General features: G+C 38.9%; 1 protein-coding gene across 4 annotated transcripts in view; it reads left to right on the forward strand.

Moving 5' to 3' along the window:
- Positions 1–19388, forward strand: part of TPST1 (tyrosylprotein sulfotransferase 1) — a 77094-nt gene that overhangs the window by 48860 nt on the left and 8846 nt on the right. For all 4 annotated transcript variants that reach the window (XM_054714809.1, XM_008141513.3, XM_054714808.1 and 1 more), the window contains exon 3: positions 5085–5283. In XM_054714809.1, coding sequence (XP_054570784.1) covers positions 5085–5283 — 199 coding nt within the window. The remainder of the gene's footprint in view (positions 1–5084; positions 5284–19388) is intronic.

The raw sequence follows: 19388 nt of genomic DNA on the forward strand, positions 1-19388 counted from the left end.
TTAGCTACGTGGTAATTTACCCTGACTCACGTGTCCTCACCCAGGAGAAGAATTAGCCTAGTTCTGTCACCTGCATTCCCATAATACGGTTTCTAACCTTTGTCATTACATTTATCATGCTGTATATTAACCATGTTTCTATGTTATCTATTGTTCTGGATTCTGGTCTTCTTGAGAGGAAGGCTGTGGCCCAGTCAGTCATCTTTGCATCTTTAGTATCTAACCCTTGGTCTGACACATAGTGTGTGTTCAAGAAATGTTTAATTTGAATTTTATGCTCACTAAATATAAAATGCCATTACTACTGTCTTAATGAGAAGCACCTGATTGACATGCAATAGGCTTCCAAGTTCTTCTCCTAAGGAGTCCCTAGTAACTACATTTGCTGCTGGTGGATCTTGTGATTTAGTGGTTATATAACAAAGCCTTAACAAATTCTTTTATTTTAGAGTTCTCTCTCAGACAAGAGATGGTTGGGCTTTATTTTAAATCATTTCTTCAATCCTAGTGGTAAATGGTGGCTTTCACTTTACTTATGAGCCAGTGCTATAATCTGGATGAAAAAAATAACAATAGATATTTCTTACTGAGCACATACTACATTCCAGTCTCTAATTTTTCTTTAGACGTTTGGTATCTTTCTGACTACTATCAATTTACCTTTTTCTTTGTTCACTACACCTGAAACAAACAAAGCAACGTTATGTTTTTCCTCCATGTTCTCTATTACAATGAATGATAACACCATCCATTCAGTCCTTTAAGTCAAATCTGAGTTCATCTAGATTCCTTTCCCTTCTTCCCCCCATATCTAATTGGCCAACAAGTCTTATAAGTGTCTCTTTTAAAAATCTATAGAGATTTTCTTCCTTCTATCTCTGTTTCATTTGCTCTAGTTGAAACTTTAATAATTTCTCAACTCATCCAATATATACTTGAACATCTGTATTGTTTTTCCTGATCCTGGTTGTCCCATCTTTCAATGGGATTTTCCCATAGTTATTAGCACTGAATGCTGATAATGATATTCTGTCATATCACTCTTATAATTAAAACCCTTCTATCATCCACCAACATTGTCAAGATAAAGCCAACTTCCTAGTCATGGCATACAAGACCTTATGTGTGGCTCCAATGCCTAACACAGATATGTTTCAGAATTCAGAAAGTTTTGGATTTTAGAAAGATCATATCCTATATAATAAAAGCCTAATATGCTAAGTGTCCAGTCATCCGGTTGTCCGTTCAATCAATCAAAGTGTAATATGCTAATGATATGCTAAGGCCACTCAACCGCTCACTATGATGTGCACTGACCACCAGGGGGCAGACGCTCAACACAGGAGCTACCCCCTGGTGGTCAGTGCACTCCCACAGGGGGAGCACCGGTCAACCAGAAGCCAGGCTCTCAGCTGGTGAGTGCAGTGGTGGTGGCAGGAGCCTCTCATACTACTGTGGCAGCGCTAAGAATGTCCAACTGCTGGTTTAGGCCTGTTCCCTCTGGGCCTGAATGGGCCTAAGCTGGCAGTTGGACATCCCCCGAGGGCTCCTGGACTACGAGAGGGCGCAAGTCGGCCTGAGGGACCCCACCCCAAGTGCACGAATTTCGTGTACCAGACCTCTTGTGTTTACATAACACATTTATATAACACTAGAGGCCTGATGCACAAAATTCGTGCAAGGGTCTTGGCCCTCGCAGCCATGGTGGCTTGCCTCAGCCCTTGCATCCCCGGCTTCATCCAGAAGGTTGTCCAGAAGGACGTCCGGAAGGTCGTTCGGCTGTCCAGTCTAATTAGCATATTACACTTTTATTATTATAGATATTCTGTTGGTTCTGGATCAACAATCTGTAAGCAAACACATTAATACTTCTTCATCCAAAAGTATGACTATTTATATCAAGTAGAATAAAGACTATACATTCCAGTAAGTTCAGCTCCTGTTTCACTACTAAATGAGTTACAGGAATATGTTTAGTTCTTAGAGCTTTTTGGGTTTCAAAAATTGGGACAAGAGACCGTGGCCCTGTAGCTATCCAGTGGTCTGCCGGAGCTGGCTTGCCCCAGCTGCAGAAAGCTCATTTTGTGCATCTCTTCCCAACTCTGCAGTTGGTGACTTCATGTTGGTAGGCTGAAATCAGCCATGGTGGGAGTTTTCCCACCATTGTCATCAGTAAGTGCAACAAATCCTGGACTTTTCTTCCCTGGAGAGCAGGCTGTTAAGCAGTACCAGCACAGCACAATCTATACGGATTATATGTATAGTTCATCTATATGATCTTACCATTGTGGCAAACCAACTTGCTCACTCTACTCAGAGAAAAAGGCCAAGGTTTTCAGGGAGGCATAGAATATAATGATTAAGATAATAATATGGCAATAGAGAAACTGAGTGGGGACTTTGGAGTCAGATAGATATGGATTCCAATTCCAACTTCATTATTTCTAGATTCTGTGATTCTGGGTAACTTACTATCTGAGTTTCAGTTGACACATTTGAAAACTGAGGACTGATAATATCTTTCTCTTAAGGTTTTAAGGTTTAAATGAGATATCATATGCAAAGTACCTGACATAGGATGAACAGAAAATTTTTTTCTTTGTTTACTATAAACCTTTTTTTATGCTGGAGATGTTTATTTCTGCAGACATGGCTCTCATTCTCTAACATTCCTAACACATCCACAGTAAATATCATTCAGTTTGCACCTGAATATTCTCTAGTTATTTCATCTTGTGTCAGTTGATCTCCTTATAAAGGTATGAATGATCCTTGACTTCTCTTGAACATGCTTGTACAAATTAAATTTGTAGGTTTTTTATTCCATGAAAAGTTTTTTTGTTATTTATTTAATAAACATTTTTGAGTACCTATTTTATGTTCATGTGCTAGTGCTGGTGATAGAGAGATTAACAAGACATGGAATCATGGAATTTCCTTATATTCTGGTGGAATGTTAGGTAGTTAGGCCTGAAAGCCAACTATTTAAATGCAATGAAATAACAAGGCTTTTGTAGTAATCCAGGCATGAGCCTGACCAGAAATCAAAGCAGCAACCCTTTGGTACATGGGACTACACCCAACCAACTGAGCCAAAACTGGCCAGGACCAGGATGTTCTCTATGCAGGTAAAGAAAGTCAAGTAAATGCCCTGGCTCAGTTGATTGGAGAGTTGTCTTGTACAACAAAAGGTGATGGGTTCAATTACTGGTCAGGCCATATGGGGGAGGCAACTGATTGATGTTTCCCTCTCACATCGATATTTTCTCTCTCTCTCTCACCTTCCCCCACTTCCTCTCTCAAAAAAAAAAAAGAAAGAAAAGAAAGTCAAGCAAGGATCATTAGAGGTGAACCTATCCGGGGGAAATGTGTAGAGTGAAGAGAGCTGTGGGTTAAGTGGAGTCCTAAAGAAATTTTTAAGTGAGGAAAAAAGAATTGGTTATTGAGGCAGGAAAAAAACCTGGAGCTAGTGGCCTCACAGAATTCCAGGGAAGAATAATTTTATTTTCTCTTGTCTGTTTTTTTAGGTAGGTAGCCCCTTTGAGGGATTCCTCATCAGATAGTGATTATCTGCAGTGAGAGGCCACATACTTAAAGAAAAAGGATTGTTACCTTTGTTTGAATACCATGTTTGAATGACTTAGGTATTATGATATACTAGTATAACTCTCTTAAGCACATTTGTTTTATAGTCATTTGGCCAAAATCTGAATTCAGAACCCATTTGTATCTAGATGTCACTTTATATTATATTTTTCCTTAGATTATGAGTTGTTTAGTAAAATATAGTGAATATAGTCAATAAAAGCTTAAAGTAGGTTTCTAGGTTAAGAGGTAGAACACATTTATTTTGTAACTCGAGGCCTGGTGCACGAAATTCGCCCAGCCTGCACCCTCTCCAATCCGAGACCCCTCAAGGGATGACTGACTGTCAGTTTAAAAAACCGGCAGTCGGACATCCCTCTCACAATCCAGGACTGCTGGCTCCTAACTGCTCACCTGCCTGCCTGCCTGATTGCCCCCCCTGCCAGCCTGATCACCCCTAACCACCTCTGCCTGCCAGCCTGATCACCCCCAACTGCCCCCCCTGCCGAGCTGGTTGCCCCTAACTCGCCCCCCACTGCCAGCCTGGTCACCCCTTACTGACACCCCTCCCCTACCCGCTGCTCTGGTCACCCCCAACTGCCCCCCTCTGCCGGCCTGGTCACCCCCAACTGCCCCCCCTGCCGGCCTGGTTGCCCCACACAGCCTGCTGTTCAGTCGTTGGGTCAGCCCTAACTAAACTCCCCTACTTGTAAAAGAGAATGTGTGCTATATTTACCAAGTGCATCTGGTTGTTTCGGTCATGATGGCCCCTGGCTTTTTATATATTAGGACAGTGGTCAGCAAACTCATTAGTCAACAGAGTGGCAAACCACGGCTCACAAGCCGCATTGTGGCTTGCAAGCCGCAGTTTGCCGACCACTGTATTAGGATATTAAAAGTCAGAAACAGCACCTCTTTTTCTTCCTTAGAAAGTACAGTTCTTTAGGAAGTCAGCAGAAAAATAGAACAAATGAATATTATGCATTCTTAGTGGATCATGGTTCTCTCCAGTGTTTTATTATGAAAATTTTCAAATGTACAAAGAATGGAAAGAATTATACCCACTGTCTTATACAATTAACATTTTACATTTATAGAATTAAGATTTTGCTGGATTTGCTTTATCACATTTGTCCATCTAGTCATTCATCAGCCCCATCTTTTTTCTTTTTGGTGCATTTCAAGTAAGTTGACTAGCTGTTTTTCTAAGCAGTTGTATTTTTTCCGAACATTGTAATTAAAATGTCAGCACATTTTGTGCAGATGGTATCAGCTCATCCTTTTTCCTATTTCTAGAAATCTGAGGTTGACAATTATTGCTGTCAAATTTAGAATATTAAACAATTGCTGGTAAATACTGTTAAGCCTGATCAGTGCCCACATTATAATGGAGACACTTAAAATTTTTAAAGTTATCAAAAATAATTCTCAGTGGTCTTTGAACACTATTTTTTTTTTGTATTTTAAATAAATATTTATTCATATTCTATTGTTTCCAGAGTGGAGAGATCAACAGATCAAGTCATCAAGCCAGTCAATGTGGCAGCTCTATCAAAATGGGTTGGGAAAATACCTCCAGATGTTTTACAAGACATGGCAGTGATTGCACCCATGCTGGCCAAACTTGGATATGACCCATATGCCAATCCACCCAACTATGGAAAACCTGATCCCAAAATCCTTGAAAACACTAGAAGGGTAAGTGAGATTTTTAAAGTGAATTGAGAAAACTGGATATGGAATTTGAATCCTGAAAAAATTTTTTTTCTTGCTTTCTTTGTATGATTAGAAAATTATTTTAAAGTAGAAAAATTCTATTTGTAGAATGCTTTATTATCATATGTCTTCCACTGCATTTTAAGGAAAACTGTGGCTCTTCCCAGGAACTATGGGGACAATTTTTAAATATATTTTGCACAATTTCCAGGATGGTGCTTACTGTTGGGGCGATTTGTGCTCATAGCTGATTTATCACAAATTTGCATAAATACCAGAATTACTAGCAACCTCACTTAATTCTAGCTTCTTTTTTCTTTGAATCTAATGACTACTTTACTTTTAAACTGTTGTTTAGATGAGGCATGATTTCTGGATACTTGAAAACTAAACATAGGCTACATTAGAAGAATTATTAAACATGCAATAAATTACCCTCTGAGAAAAAGTTGCTGTTAAGTATAATTATAAATGTTCCTATTAATAAATTATGCTCACATCTTTATGAAATGTTTCAGAAAAGCTGAAAACTCAATAGCTAATCTGAATATATACCTTACCAGTTGAATCTACTTCAAATCAGACCTTAATGTATTCTTTTTAAAAAATTGTGATAAAATATACATAATGAAAGGATTCTCAGACCAAATTCCATCTTGTGTGTACAGGCTTCCCCACACCACCAAGCAATTCCCTGACGCCAGCAGGGTGTCCAAGAATGTAACTAAACTCTGGCACCATTTACCCAGAGACAGAATCAGATTCCACAGGGAAGGGCTCATTCCCACAAGACCACCCTCCACTTCAGATACCAGGTTGTTCCGAACAGCTACAAATCAGAGGTTCCCATGACCCTCCTCCTTGGGTTTAATTAATTTGGTAGAATGGCTCACAAAACTCAAGAAAACCCATTTACTCACTTAAATTATGGATTTATTACTAAGGACATTAAAGGATAGGAATCAATAGTGAGACGAAGAGGTATGTGGTGGGGGGTCCCGAATACAGGAGCTTCGAGCCTCATGGGGCTGATACCCAGCATATGGTAGCATTCTGGTTCCTGTAGATGGAAGCTCTCCAAAAAGGGTCTAAGAGCTGTTCTTTCGGGTTCTTTTGAAGGCGTCATTACATAATCATGATTGACTAAGTCTTTGACCACTGTCCATTGATTCAGCCTCAAGCCCTTCTCCCCTCCTTGGAAACTGGGGTAGGACTGAATGTTCTAAACCTCAAACCACATGGTTTCCAGTTACAACCAGCCCCTACCCTGGGGTTGTTTCCAAAAGTCACCTCATTAACATAACAAGAGACACCATTGTTGCTCTCATCACTTAAGGTATCATGAGTAGTTGGAGAGCTTTGAGCCAGGAACTGTGGCTGAAGACCAAGTATATCTGAGAAATATATTCTTGTCATCTGAATGACCAAATATATTGTTACAGAATTTACCAGGCGACCAAAAAATATGCAGGAGTACCAGAGACACAGGAAAAACCCATTTATTTTCAGATGTTTCACATGTACCAGTACAGTGACTCAGGGGAGACTGTTTCTCTCCAAATCCTGAGCAAGCCAATAAGAAGGAAGCATTCCCTTTATGCTAAGGTGACCAGATTTTAACATTGGTAAAGTGGGACACCATTGACGGGGGCGGGGGGGGGGGGTTCTTGATTAAAAATTTAATATGGAGCAACAAAAATTTTCTATAGAACGCAAAATAGCATTGTAATATATTTTTTAAAATTTCAACATAAGTACAATTTACAAATATAAAAAATAAAAAATTATGTATAGTATTATTTTATTCTTTGGCATATTTCTCATTTGAGTGAATTTTTTTAGTAGATTGCTATCGTTGTTTAAAAGGTCATGAATTTGCCATAACATAAGTCATAAGTGTCACTTTCAAGGCCGGCGCTAGACTTTTTGCTGCCACTATAAAATATAAATAATACGAGTACTGTCTGCTAAATTCAAGAAAATTTATGTATTTATGAAATAAATAAATAAATTACTTACCTAAATTATCTGAATAGCTGATTTGTAATGACATCACTTGTTTAACTAGCTTACTAGCACCCATGTGTATCGTCTGAGAGACAGTTACAAAATGTTTTTGTCGTTGTCAATCCCAAAAAATGCCATTGTTCATTAAGTCCAAACAATGGTGGTCGAATTCTAACAACTGATCAACAATGCGAACTTTGATAAGCAGTTCTAGATAATCAGTTCTCAACAATTATTTGTTATTATTAAAGTTTAACATTATAAAATTAACAAAAATAATATAAAACTCATATCCTGGCTAAATAGCCACATGGCCGCCAAAAACCATATATTCCCTTCCCGTTCTCCTGCCATTCCCTAGCTTGTCGTGCATTCTTTCCAAAAATCGGGACTTTTTTAAAACGCTGCGGGATGCGGGACAAATTGTTAAAAATCGGGACTGTCCCGCCAAAAGCGGGATGTCTGGTCACCTTACTTTATACCCTTTGGTTTCTTTGTCCCCCAGTATGGGATGGGACTTCCGGACCTTTCTCAGGCTTTGCAAAAAGCCCCACGTGTTGGGATAGGGGCGGTGAGACCACACCTAAAGGCCTGGCCTGGTGCAAACGCTGATAACCCCCTCTGGGGATTGTTCATGGCTTATGGCCTCTGTAAAATGAGAGTAGCACTTAGATAAATAGGTCTTGCAAGGCCAGATTGTGGAGAAAGGGACAGTGACTTAATTATAGGCTATCAAGAATGAACATTAGGTTTCTGGCACAGATTCAGATTGCTAGGCCCCCCCCATCCTCCCAAATATCTCATTTTCCCCATCAATATATATTATAAACCAAAAGGTTGCACATAACATAAAATTTACCACTTAACATTATAAATGTTTAGTTAAGTGACATTAATATATTTGCATTGCTTTTTTGTGTTGTTGTTTATTTAATCTTCCCTTCCCACCACCCCCATCCCTTTGCTATTTTGCAAAAACTTGTCCTATTAGGAGCCTGGTGGCTTTGCAGCCTGGCAATTGTGTTTACAGGGTTCAAATGAGTTTTTCTTTCTTTCTTTTCTTTTCTTTTTTTTAGACACCAGGGTCCCAAAACATCTGGGTAGTCCTTAAATCTGGGGCCTGGGATGGAAGAATGTGAGCTTGGAGAAGGCGGTTTTCTTTCTGCTTTCTACGAAATCAGTTAATGCAGACCTCGGTGTGGGAGGGCAGAGAGGTTGGAATCCACTAGAAATGGCTCTGGAGAGGCCAACTGCCGATTTGGGCCTGGGGATAGGAATGACTGCCCCTCACAGAGCCACAGTCCAATCCCCTCTGGACAACAAGGCTCAGAATTGATGCCCCGTTGACCTCTTCTGGCTTCTCAGAGATGGAGCCAGAACTGGGCCTTGGGCCTCTTCCCGTTCCCCTGGGAAACCTCCCAACCTCTTCTAGCCACTCACCCCCCACGCTGGAGCGTTCCTTTTGTGGAAAGTTTGCACTATGCCCCAAGCCCCAGTGCAAAAAGGTTTTGGAGAGCTACTGGAGGGCGGCAGCGAGCTACTGTCGCACAGATTCATGCACAGGGCTACTAGTATATATATATATTTAAAATATTTTTATTGACTTCAGAGAAGAAGGGAGAGGGAGAGAGAGATAGAAACAATGATGAAAGAAAAAAAAAGAATCATCAATGATGAGAGAGAATCATTGATCAGCTGCCTCCTGTGCACCCCCTACTGGGAATTAAACTGGCCACCTGGGCATGTGCCCTGACCAGGACTCAAACCATGACCTCTTGGTTTATAAGTCAATGCTGAACCACTGAGAAACACCAGCCAGGCACAAATTTATAGCTTATGAGGTTAATTTCCAAGGTGGATTTTTTTCTCTTAAGTATTATTTTCATTTTCATTTTTCAGTGCATCAGTGGCTATGTAGGAAGAGCTATCTTCTTGTAACCCATCATATATAAAGACAAATTTTTTATTTGTAGAATAATCTTTGTTCTTTTTATATACTTTTCATATATGTGAACATTTTACTATCCTATCTAATAAAAGAGTAATATGCAAATTGACCATCATTCCAACACACAAGATGGCCGCCCCATGTGATCAAAGATGGCTGCCCCCATGTGGACACAAGATTGCCACCACAAGATGCCCAGCAGGGGAGGGCAGTTATGGGCCATCAGGCCTGCAGGGGAGGGCAGTTAAGGGCAACCAGGCCTGCAGGGGAGGACAGTTAGGGGCAACCAGGCCTGCAGTGGAGGGTAGTTAGGGGCAACCAGGCTGGCAGGGGAGGACAGTTAGGGGCAACCAGGTCTGCAAGGGAGGGCAGTTAGGGGAATCAGGCTGGCAAGGGAGGGCAGTTAGGGGTGACCAGGTCTGCAAGGGAGGGCAGTTGGGGGCAATCAGGCCAGCAAGGGAGGGCAGTTAGGGGTGACCAGGCCTGCAGGGGAGGGCAGTTAGGGGCAATCAGGCCCGCAGGCAGGGGAGCAGTTAGGGGAGGGCAGTTGGGGCAATCGGGCTGGCAAGGGAGTGGTTAGGGGGTGGTCAGGCTGGCAGGCAGAAGCGGTTAGGGGCAATCAAGAAGGCAGGCAGGCAAGCAGTTGGGAGCCAGCAGTCCTGGATTGTGAGAGGGATGTCTGACTGCCTGGTGGGATCGGGCCTAAATGGGCAGTCGGACATCCCTCATGGGGTTCCAGATTGGAGAGTGTGCAGGCTGGACTAAAGGACACACACACACACACAAACACCCCATACACACCCCCGTACACAAATTTTGTGCACTGGGCCTCTAGTAAAAATAGCTCAGTGTATAAAATTTATAAAAGATAAGAGAATAAAATTCACCTATAATGTTACTGTTACTGGACGGCTGCCTGAGTCAGAGGGGGAGGACTGTCCCCTCCTCAGCTCTAGTCAATCTCATACGAAAGATTTCAGATGATTGACAGACCACAATGTTGTAGCAAAGCAAGGAAATTTATGAAGGAAGCAAGGCAAACAAATTTTAAAAATACACTTGTCAAAAGCACAAATGGGCAACCCAGCTGATCTGAGTACCCCCTGGTGGAAGTTTGATGATTTTATACTTTCTGTCTACAGGTTTCAAGGTTCCTCTGCCAGATACCTTGGGCAACAGACTAGATTTCAAGGTCTCCCTTTTACTTTGTTGTGACTTTTCCCAGAATTTCTAAGAACATTTAGTAGTTTTATCTTGGCAAGTTCCAAGACTGCTGCCTTCTTTATTCAGTGAGTGAGATAAATTCCTCATTTTCTTCCCGTCCCTCCTCCTGCCCTAACATCCCCCAAATGATATTTGTTCTTGAGTTTAATTGGCACAAATGGTATTAATGCAATCTTTGTTCTCTGTTTTCTTAGACCAGGGTGATTTAAGCTATGTAATCTCTGGTTAGGGAGGTGAGGTATTAACCATTTGCTCTCAAGTGTCTTTGGTTAGGGAAGGTAAGATCTTGCACTTTACAAGCTGGCTTCAAGTTGCCCAAACTGTTTGGCCTTGTTTAATTTTCTTGTCTCAGTTTCTCCATCCACTTGCTCAGGAATATCCCTACCTTCTTACTATCCTGCTATATTACCACTCACACACATACCATTCTTATTGTTTTGATGGATTCCCTTCCTTTTCTACAGGTTGGTAAACAGAGGTAATATTACATATTTTACAGTTTTACCTTTGCATACACATGATTTTGTATCCAAGCCTTTCCTCTTAATTAGTATCTTAGTATTGTGCACATGCTTTTTAAACATAAATTTTCATCCTCTCTGAAAAGTAGTAAATAAATGAATGAGCAAATAAAATGTTTCTCTGGTGTATGTTCTAGAATTCATTTTACCATTTTTCTTTTGTTATTTATAATTTTTCTTTGACAAATCATGCTACAATGAACATCTTTACACATACTACATTTTAGTTTTTTTGTATGTTTTTTTAGGTTAGACTAATGAGAATAGAATTAAACCACATCAAAGTACTTGATATTTTTAAGGTGTTATATGTTGATAATTAAAAAAATTTTTTGAACTACCAGCATAATAAACATCATTTTATTTTAGATTTTTTCTAATTTTAATAGGTTTCATTTATTAATGTAATTGAACATTTTCTAATTTAACCTATATGAACCATCTCTTAAGTTTTTTAAAAAAGTTTTATAAGCGTGACAGACTGCATTCTGCTAAAGATGAGTTACATATCAATCTAGTATCCCTCATCATAGTGCTTGATAATCTCTTAGTAATTGGTAATTCATAGCTTTTTCCTTTATACAATACTGAAATGGTTTTTATAAACCAATGTGCATGTGTAAATGATATTTAGAGGTTTCCCAGGCAGTAGACATTATAGTTTTCCTACATTCAAATTGGCTGGCTAGATTATCCTTGGCTTGCTTGAGTGGTAGTTTGGGAAGAATGCTATGACTTGAATCCATGTGACTTGAGAATTTGTTTCAGACACATTTGTAGCTTTTGAAAGGGTTTCAAAATGCACACTGAAAAGAAAAACCTTCCCATGTCCTCCTATCTCTAACGTGACAAAAGGGAAAAAAGATAAAGTGTGAACTCTAATTGCATTTTCAAGCACTTTGTGATAATGCATACAAGCTGACATTCTTGTTTCGTGGTTTTGGATTTCATAGCCCTTCTTGCAATCCAAATCCTGTATGCTTTCAAAACTTTTTTTGCCTGTAAAAACACAGATGCTTAAATATACAGCATTGATGATCATGAAGTTTTATAAAGTAATGCTTAAAAAGTGATCTTTGGTTGTCAGCTATGACATGAGATAGGCTCCAAAAAAAGAAGGTAGCTGAGGAGATTGTTCCCTTTATGGGGTGGAAAGTGGTAATAAATTCTTTTTTTTGTTTGTTTGTTTTTTTGTATGGGAATATAGAATTCCAAGCCCCAGGCTTATATGTGCTGGCTTTTGTACAGTTTTGTACAAGTCTAGAAGTTCTGGTGTCTAAGACAGCATATTTTGGGGACATGTTGCCCAGCTTTGAGTAAAAATCATGTGCTTCATGGATGCTGTGACTCAGATGGTAAATTGGAAATGAAATGCTAACACGTTCCATGCTCTTTGCTGTCATCGTCTCTCATTGTAGCACATTTCGGTAAATAGTGCCCTTTAGGTTGCATCGTTAGTCTTCTCCCTCCTCCTTAGGTTTTTAATATTTTTAGGTTTACAGACCTATTTGAGAATCCAATAAAACCTGTGGATCTCTATGTCAGAAATATAGACACATATAGACACAAAATTTCAGTGGATTCATCGGTGCCCCTGAAGCCCATCAGATAAAGGACTTCTTTTTTATAGTCTTCTCGGTCAAGCTGATCCACTCAGTTTGATTGCAACCTATTTGCTGATGATCATAAATCTGTATTTCTCAGTGGGTCTCTTTCCTGAGCCCCAGGCTCATAATTTCCAACTACCTTCTGTATATCTCCAGCTGGCTGTTCATGAGGACCTCAAACAATGTCCAAAATTGAACTTATGGTCCAAACTTGTTCCCTGATAGGCAGAAGCTAAGTAGTAGGAAAGTAGAGTAGGGGTGGGCTAAGGCTGTGCTCATCTGTATTTACATAATCTCTGAACCAATGAGGAGCAGAGTCCTCAAAACATATGGGGCAAACACTGACATAATTTCAATTTCAGGTAAACCATCTAGACACATCAATAAGGAAAGACAGGACTTGAACAACACTAGAAACTACTGAGACCTAACAGACTTATACAGAATACTCCACCCAATAACAGCACATTCTTTTCAAGAGCACATGGAACATTTTCCAGCATGGACCATATGTTAGGCCATAAAATAATGTTCAGTACATTTTAAATTATTTAAATCATACAAAATATCTCCTCCAACCACAACAGGATGAAGTTAGAAATTAGTAACAGAAGGAAAACTGTATAATTTTCAATATGTGAAAATTAAATAATACACTCTTAACCAAAGAAGAAATCACTAGGGAAATTAGAAAATACTTTGAGATGAATGAAAACAAAAACACAACATACCAAAATATATAGGATGCCAAAAAAAGCCCTATAAAAGGGAAATTTCTCTCTAGAAAAAAATGAAAGATCTAAAATGTAACACCTTGAAGAACTGGGAAAAGAACAGAAAACTATACACAAAGTGATCAGAAGAAAGGAAATAATAAAGATTAGAGCAGGAATTAATGAAATAGAGAATAGAAAAAATAGAATCAGCAAAACTAAAATAGGTTATTTAGGATGGTGAGCAAAACTGACATCAATTGCTAGATTACCTTTTATTTTTATTATTTTTTTAATCCTCACCCCAAGGAGTGAAGATATTTTTCCCATTGATTTTTAGAGAGAGTCGAGGGAGCGAGAGGAGGAGGAGAAGGAGGAGGGGGGAGAGAGAGAGAGAGAGAGAGAGAGAGAGAAAGAGAGAGAGAGAGAGAGAGAGACATTGACTTGAAAGAGACACATCCATTGGTGGCCTCCGGTTTGCGCCCCTGGATTGAACCTGCAATCGAGGTACTTGCCCTTGACCGGGCATCGAATCCACGACTCTTTGGGCTGAGGGCCAGCACTCCAACCACTGAGCCAAACCGGCCAGGGCTAGATTACCTTTTAAATGCCTGTGATAATGATTTCTGTTTCACTTATATTGGTTATTTTAATGTGTTGTTTGTTTGTTTGTTTTTATCAGTTTTGCCTGAGGTTTATAAAGTTTTTTATATTTTTAAAATCATCTTTTGGCTTTGTTGATTTTTATCTATTTTATCTGTGTTTTCTACCTTGTTTCCTCTTTTTTTACGGTTTTGGGTTTAATATGCTACTCTTAATCTTAGCTTCCCGGGATGGATGCTTAGATCATTGGTTCCCACCTTTATTTTGTTCTTAAATATTCACTTAAGGTATAAAATTCCCTTTCACCAAGACTGCATTAACATCTTAGATGTTTTTATATGTAATGTTTTTTGGTTTTTAGTTAAAAATATTTGGTGATTTCCATTCTTATTTTTTATTTTTTTGGTCCCATGGACTATTTAGAAGTTTATTCCTTAATTTTCAAACATTTAGGAATGTTCTGGTTATCATCTTGTAATTAATTTCTACCTTAATACCACTGTACTAGAGAATCTATTGCTAGTTTTTTTTAGGTTTTTGAAATTTGTTAACACTTGCTAATAAATTGTTAAACACTTGCTAAATTTATTAACTTTGGCCCAACAAATTGTTAATTTCAAAAAGTCTTTTTCATTTACTTTGAAGGAATATTTATTCTGTAGTTTTTTGCTTATAATTGGTATATAATGACATTAGGTCAAGGTGGTTAACTATGTTATAATAATCTTCAATAACGTTACCAATTTTTTAAATATATATTTTTTTATTGATTTCAGAGAAGAAGGGAGAGGGAGAGAGAGAAAAATATCAATGATGAGAGAGAATCATCGATTGGCTGCCTCCTGCACCTCTCCCACCCTGCAATGGGGATCAAGCCCGCAACCCAGACATGTGCCCTGTCCGGGAATTGAACTGGCAACCTCTTGATTCCTGGGTCGATGCTCAACTGCTAAGCTACACTGGCTGGGCCAAAATGTTTTTTTTAAGTGAAGCAATAAAAGATCCTTTTGAAAACACAGAAATAAATGGATACATTAATGGTGCATGTTCATTTTCTCTGTCCTAGTACCAGACTGGCATTTGGCCTGGACTGGAATGGATTCCTCATAATTTGGATTGAGAGATGACTCCTTTATATATTCATTGAGACCTGTAAGTCTGGACACAGGGCCTGCACATCAGAAAATGTCTTCATTGCCCTGGACGGTTTGGCTCAGTAGTTAGAGCGTGGGCCTACAGACTGAAAAGTTGCATGTTTGATTCCCAGTCAAGGGCACGTACCTTGGTTACAAGTTCCCCGCCCTGGTAGGTGTGCATGCGGGAGGCAATCAATCCATGTCACTCTCACATCAGTGTCTCTCTCTCTCTCTCTCTCTCTCTCTCTCTCTCTCTCTCTCTCCTCCCTACCCCCGCTCCATACACACACACAGACCTCCCTCCCTGCCACTGTCTCTAGAAATCAATGGAAAAAATATTCTCGAATGACAATTTAAAAATTTAAAGAAGTCTTCACTGTTGAGTGAGTGATTTAATTAAATTATTTGAATAATTCATCCTGTCTGTTTGCATGTCATAATTATAACATTTTAACTATTACAGATAATCTCAAACTCTTATAACACAATGTTCAATTTTAAGTGCAATATTGTTGCTATAGTAAGGAAAGATAGTTGCCATTAACTAGAACTCAATGACCAGTGACCTCATAATCAATTAACTATTTCTTAGGAGAATTTCTGTTTAACACAGTCACGACATTACTACTCCCCAAGAGCATTTTCTACTTTGTTTTATACTTTTTCCAAACTGGGTTGAAAAAGATACAGATTTCAGAATTCTTAAAATTTTTTAAGCATGCATTTCAATTTGTAGTACTTTTGAGCAGAAACTTGATGGCATACAGTATATTGAGATTTATTATGGAGTCTCTAGCCATCTCTAGGAAATAATTATTTTATAGAAAAAGAAAAGAGTGAGTCAGATGAAAAATGGTAACCCTTCACTGATGGAGACCATTATGGAAGGATCTCACGCATTTATTTATTTTTTCAGCCAACTGTCTATTCGTTCCTGTGTCCAAGATACAAGAATGATAAATCCTCCGTCCCTCCCCTTAAGAAGTATGGTGAACATAGAGTGCAGTTAACTGTTTCTAGTTCACAGCTTCTACACGTTCCCAGTTCAACTCACATTCCAGTCCATCTTATCCAACTTCACCCAAAAGTCAACACACTGAAACATTTCTTTTTTAAGAAAACATTGCTTCAGTACAATACCATGCTTTTGAGTTGATTAATATTTTTCTGCTTAATATAGGAAATGTAACACTCACCCAGTTGTTTCTGGACAGCACAAGACTATTGAACTCTCCAAGAACCCGGGTGGAGATTTGCAAAGCTGCCAGAATATTTTTGGACAAATGTGAATATGTAAACATACATGTTATCAGCTGTTTCATATTTGTGCTTTAGAGATAATGAGTCTCTAGCGGGCCACAAGAGCCAAGTGGGATTGAAGATGTGAATTTCAAAACCTAGATTCCTTGCTGTGTTATCATATCATGTGCTTTCTCTGCACGTGAAAGTATCAAGTCATAATTTCTTAAGGGGAATGATTAATGCATTATTAAAAATAAGGAATTACATTGCAAAATAAATAGCAGCAGACCAAACATGGGTCAATGGTGAAAGTTTGTCAGGAACTAAGAATTATGATTAATCCATTTTTGTGCAGTTGAGCACAATTGGAAAGAAGAAGGAAGGGAGGGAGGGAGGATTATATTATAGAGTTTATAGTGCGTTTACATAAAGAAGAAGGAGGAATAAGTTAGATTTGAGTTTACAGTGAACTTTGAATTCACAACCAGGCACTGCGAAACTAATCTTTTAACCTTTGGAATGAGTCCTGAATACATAGCATAATCATTAGTACATGTTTCTGGAGATTGTTTAAAATTCTGTTATTTTGGCCCGGACTGGTTTGGCTCAATGGATAGAGCATCCGTCTGCGGATTGAGGGGTCCCAGGTTCAATTCCGGTCAAGGGCATGTACCTTGGTTGCTGAACATCCCCAGTAGGGGGTGTGCAGGAGGCAGCTGATCGATGTTTCTCTCTCATCGGTGTTTCTAACTATCTGTCCCTCTCCCTTCCTCTCTGTAAAAAATCAATAAAATATATTTTAAAATTCTCTTATTTTGAAAGAATGTTTTGAGTTAAATTAAGGATTGGCACTTACATCCTGCAGGCCAAATCTGGCCTGCCACCTGTTTTTGTAAATAAAGTTTTATTAGAATATACTCTGCTTATTTATTTACATTTTGGTAATGTCTGCTTTTGTACTACAGAGCTGAGTAGTTGGAAAAGTGGCTGTAGGACCCACAAAGCCTAAAATATTTACTCTCTGGTCTCTTACAGAGTAGGCTGCCATCCCCTGAGTTTAATCCTAAATTTCAGCCCATTCACAGATTATATAGTTCTTATACTCCAGTGAGCTTTGTAAGATTAATATATTTGTGGTGTTGAAAATATTTTTTATTGCCCTGATTTTTTCCCCATATTTTTCATACTTATAGAAAAATCTGAAGAACATCTGTATACCTTTAACATGATTCATTAGTTGTTAAAATTTTGCCATGTTTGCTTCATCTCTCTTTCGGTATGAACATGTATACACAGATATTTTGCTGCTGCTGCTGCTGCTGTCACATTTTTTGAAAGTTGTAAATATTATGGTTCATCAGCTTTTTGTTTGTAACTGATGAAGCATAATATTTACAACTTCCAGAAAGTTTAAATATTACAAGGGCTATACAAATTTCATTTCTGTAGCACTTTGTTCATCCCTATGTTTCTGTTTGTAAACTGTAAAAATTCTAACTATAATGCATTAGTCATCCATTGCTTACACATGACAGACTGAATAATGGCCCCTAAAGATTGCCATGTCCTAATCTCCGGAGTCTGTGAATTTGTTACATTACATGGCAAAGGGGACTTTACAGATGTGATTAAGAGATTTAAAATGAAATTACCCAGTATTATCTGGGTGGGCCCAGTGTACTCACAAGGATCTTCATAAGAGCAAGGCACATGCCTGTGTTGCAGGTTTGGTCCCCCGTTGGGGTGCGAACGGGAGGCAACCTTTCGATGTTTCTCTCTCCTTCTCCTTTCCTCTCTCTCTCTAAAATTAATAAATATAAATATAGAGGTAAATAAAGATATACCATGATAGCACTAATAAAAAATTGCTAAGTGAAAAAAGCCAATCTGAAAAGGCTGCATACTGTATACCAACTGTATGACATTCTAAAAAAGGCAAAACTATGGAGACAGTAACAAGGTTGAGAGAAGGGGAGATGAGTAGGTGGTGGTGCACAGGAGAGGTTCATGCTAGTGGAACTATTCTGTATTCTATGTGATGGTGAGTACACAGAAAGTACAGAACAAATAGCGAACCCTAGTGCAAACTAAAGACTCTTATTAATCGCAGCACATTAATACCGATTCATTAATTGTAGCATATATACCACAGTAATGCAATTAATAATAGGGGAAACTGTAGAAGAGAGAGAGGAAGTATATGGGGACTCTGTACTTTCTGCTCAATTTTTCCATAAACCTAAAACTGCTCTAAAAATATTCTATTAATATAAAACTGTCTGAGGCAATTATTAACCCCAGCTAAAATACACACAAGTTGTGTAAAAGAAGTAAATGTGTTGTATTTATACTTTCACTTTATATAAATATTTATATTGTAATAATAATGAAAATATACAGAATGTGGCTTTAACAAAAAAGTGTTGTGTACTTTCTTTTAATGCTTACCCAAAAATATGCTTATTGATTTGAGAGAGAGAGGGGGGAGAGAGAGTAACATTGGTGTGCGAGAGAAACATCAATCAGTTGCCTCCCATGCGCACCCCAACCAGGGATCCAACCTGAATCTGGGTATGTGCCCTGACTTGGAATTGAACCCACAAACTTTCGGTGTACAGGACAGTGTTCCAAACAACGGAGCCACACCGGTCAGGGCTATTGTGTAATTTTTGAGAAGCTAGAGGAAAGGAAGTGATTCAGACCTGATATCCTCATCCTATATAATCCTATATAATAAAAAGCTAATACGCAAATTGTCCCCTCTACCGGGAGTTCAACCAGGGGGCCCAGCCCGATCAGCCTCGATTGGGGTGGGCCGGACCCCACCCATGTACGAACTTGTGCACCGGGCCTCTAGTCTATTATAATAGGAAGTCTGTGTAACAGAAGTGAACATCCATGCTCCTGTCTGAAGATGTTTCCCCTGTGTATGACCAAGCCCATCTCACCATGTCTCTCCTGCAGCATCAGATTTTGCTCTCCAGTAGGATCTTTCCCATCAATAAACAAATATGTCCTTAGTGGTTTTTTAGCTTAATATTCACACGTGCACACACAGACTTCTGTTTCTTTGCTGCCCTTTACAT

Source organism: Eptesicus fuscus, chromosome 4, assembly GCF_027574615.1.
Source record: "Eptesicus fuscus isolate TK198812 chromosome 4, DD_ASM_mEF_20220401, whole genome shotgun sequence".
Classification (NCBI taxonomy): domain Eukaryota; kingdom Metazoa; phylum Chordata; class Mammalia; order Chiroptera; family Vespertilionidae; genus Eptesicus; species Eptesicus fuscus.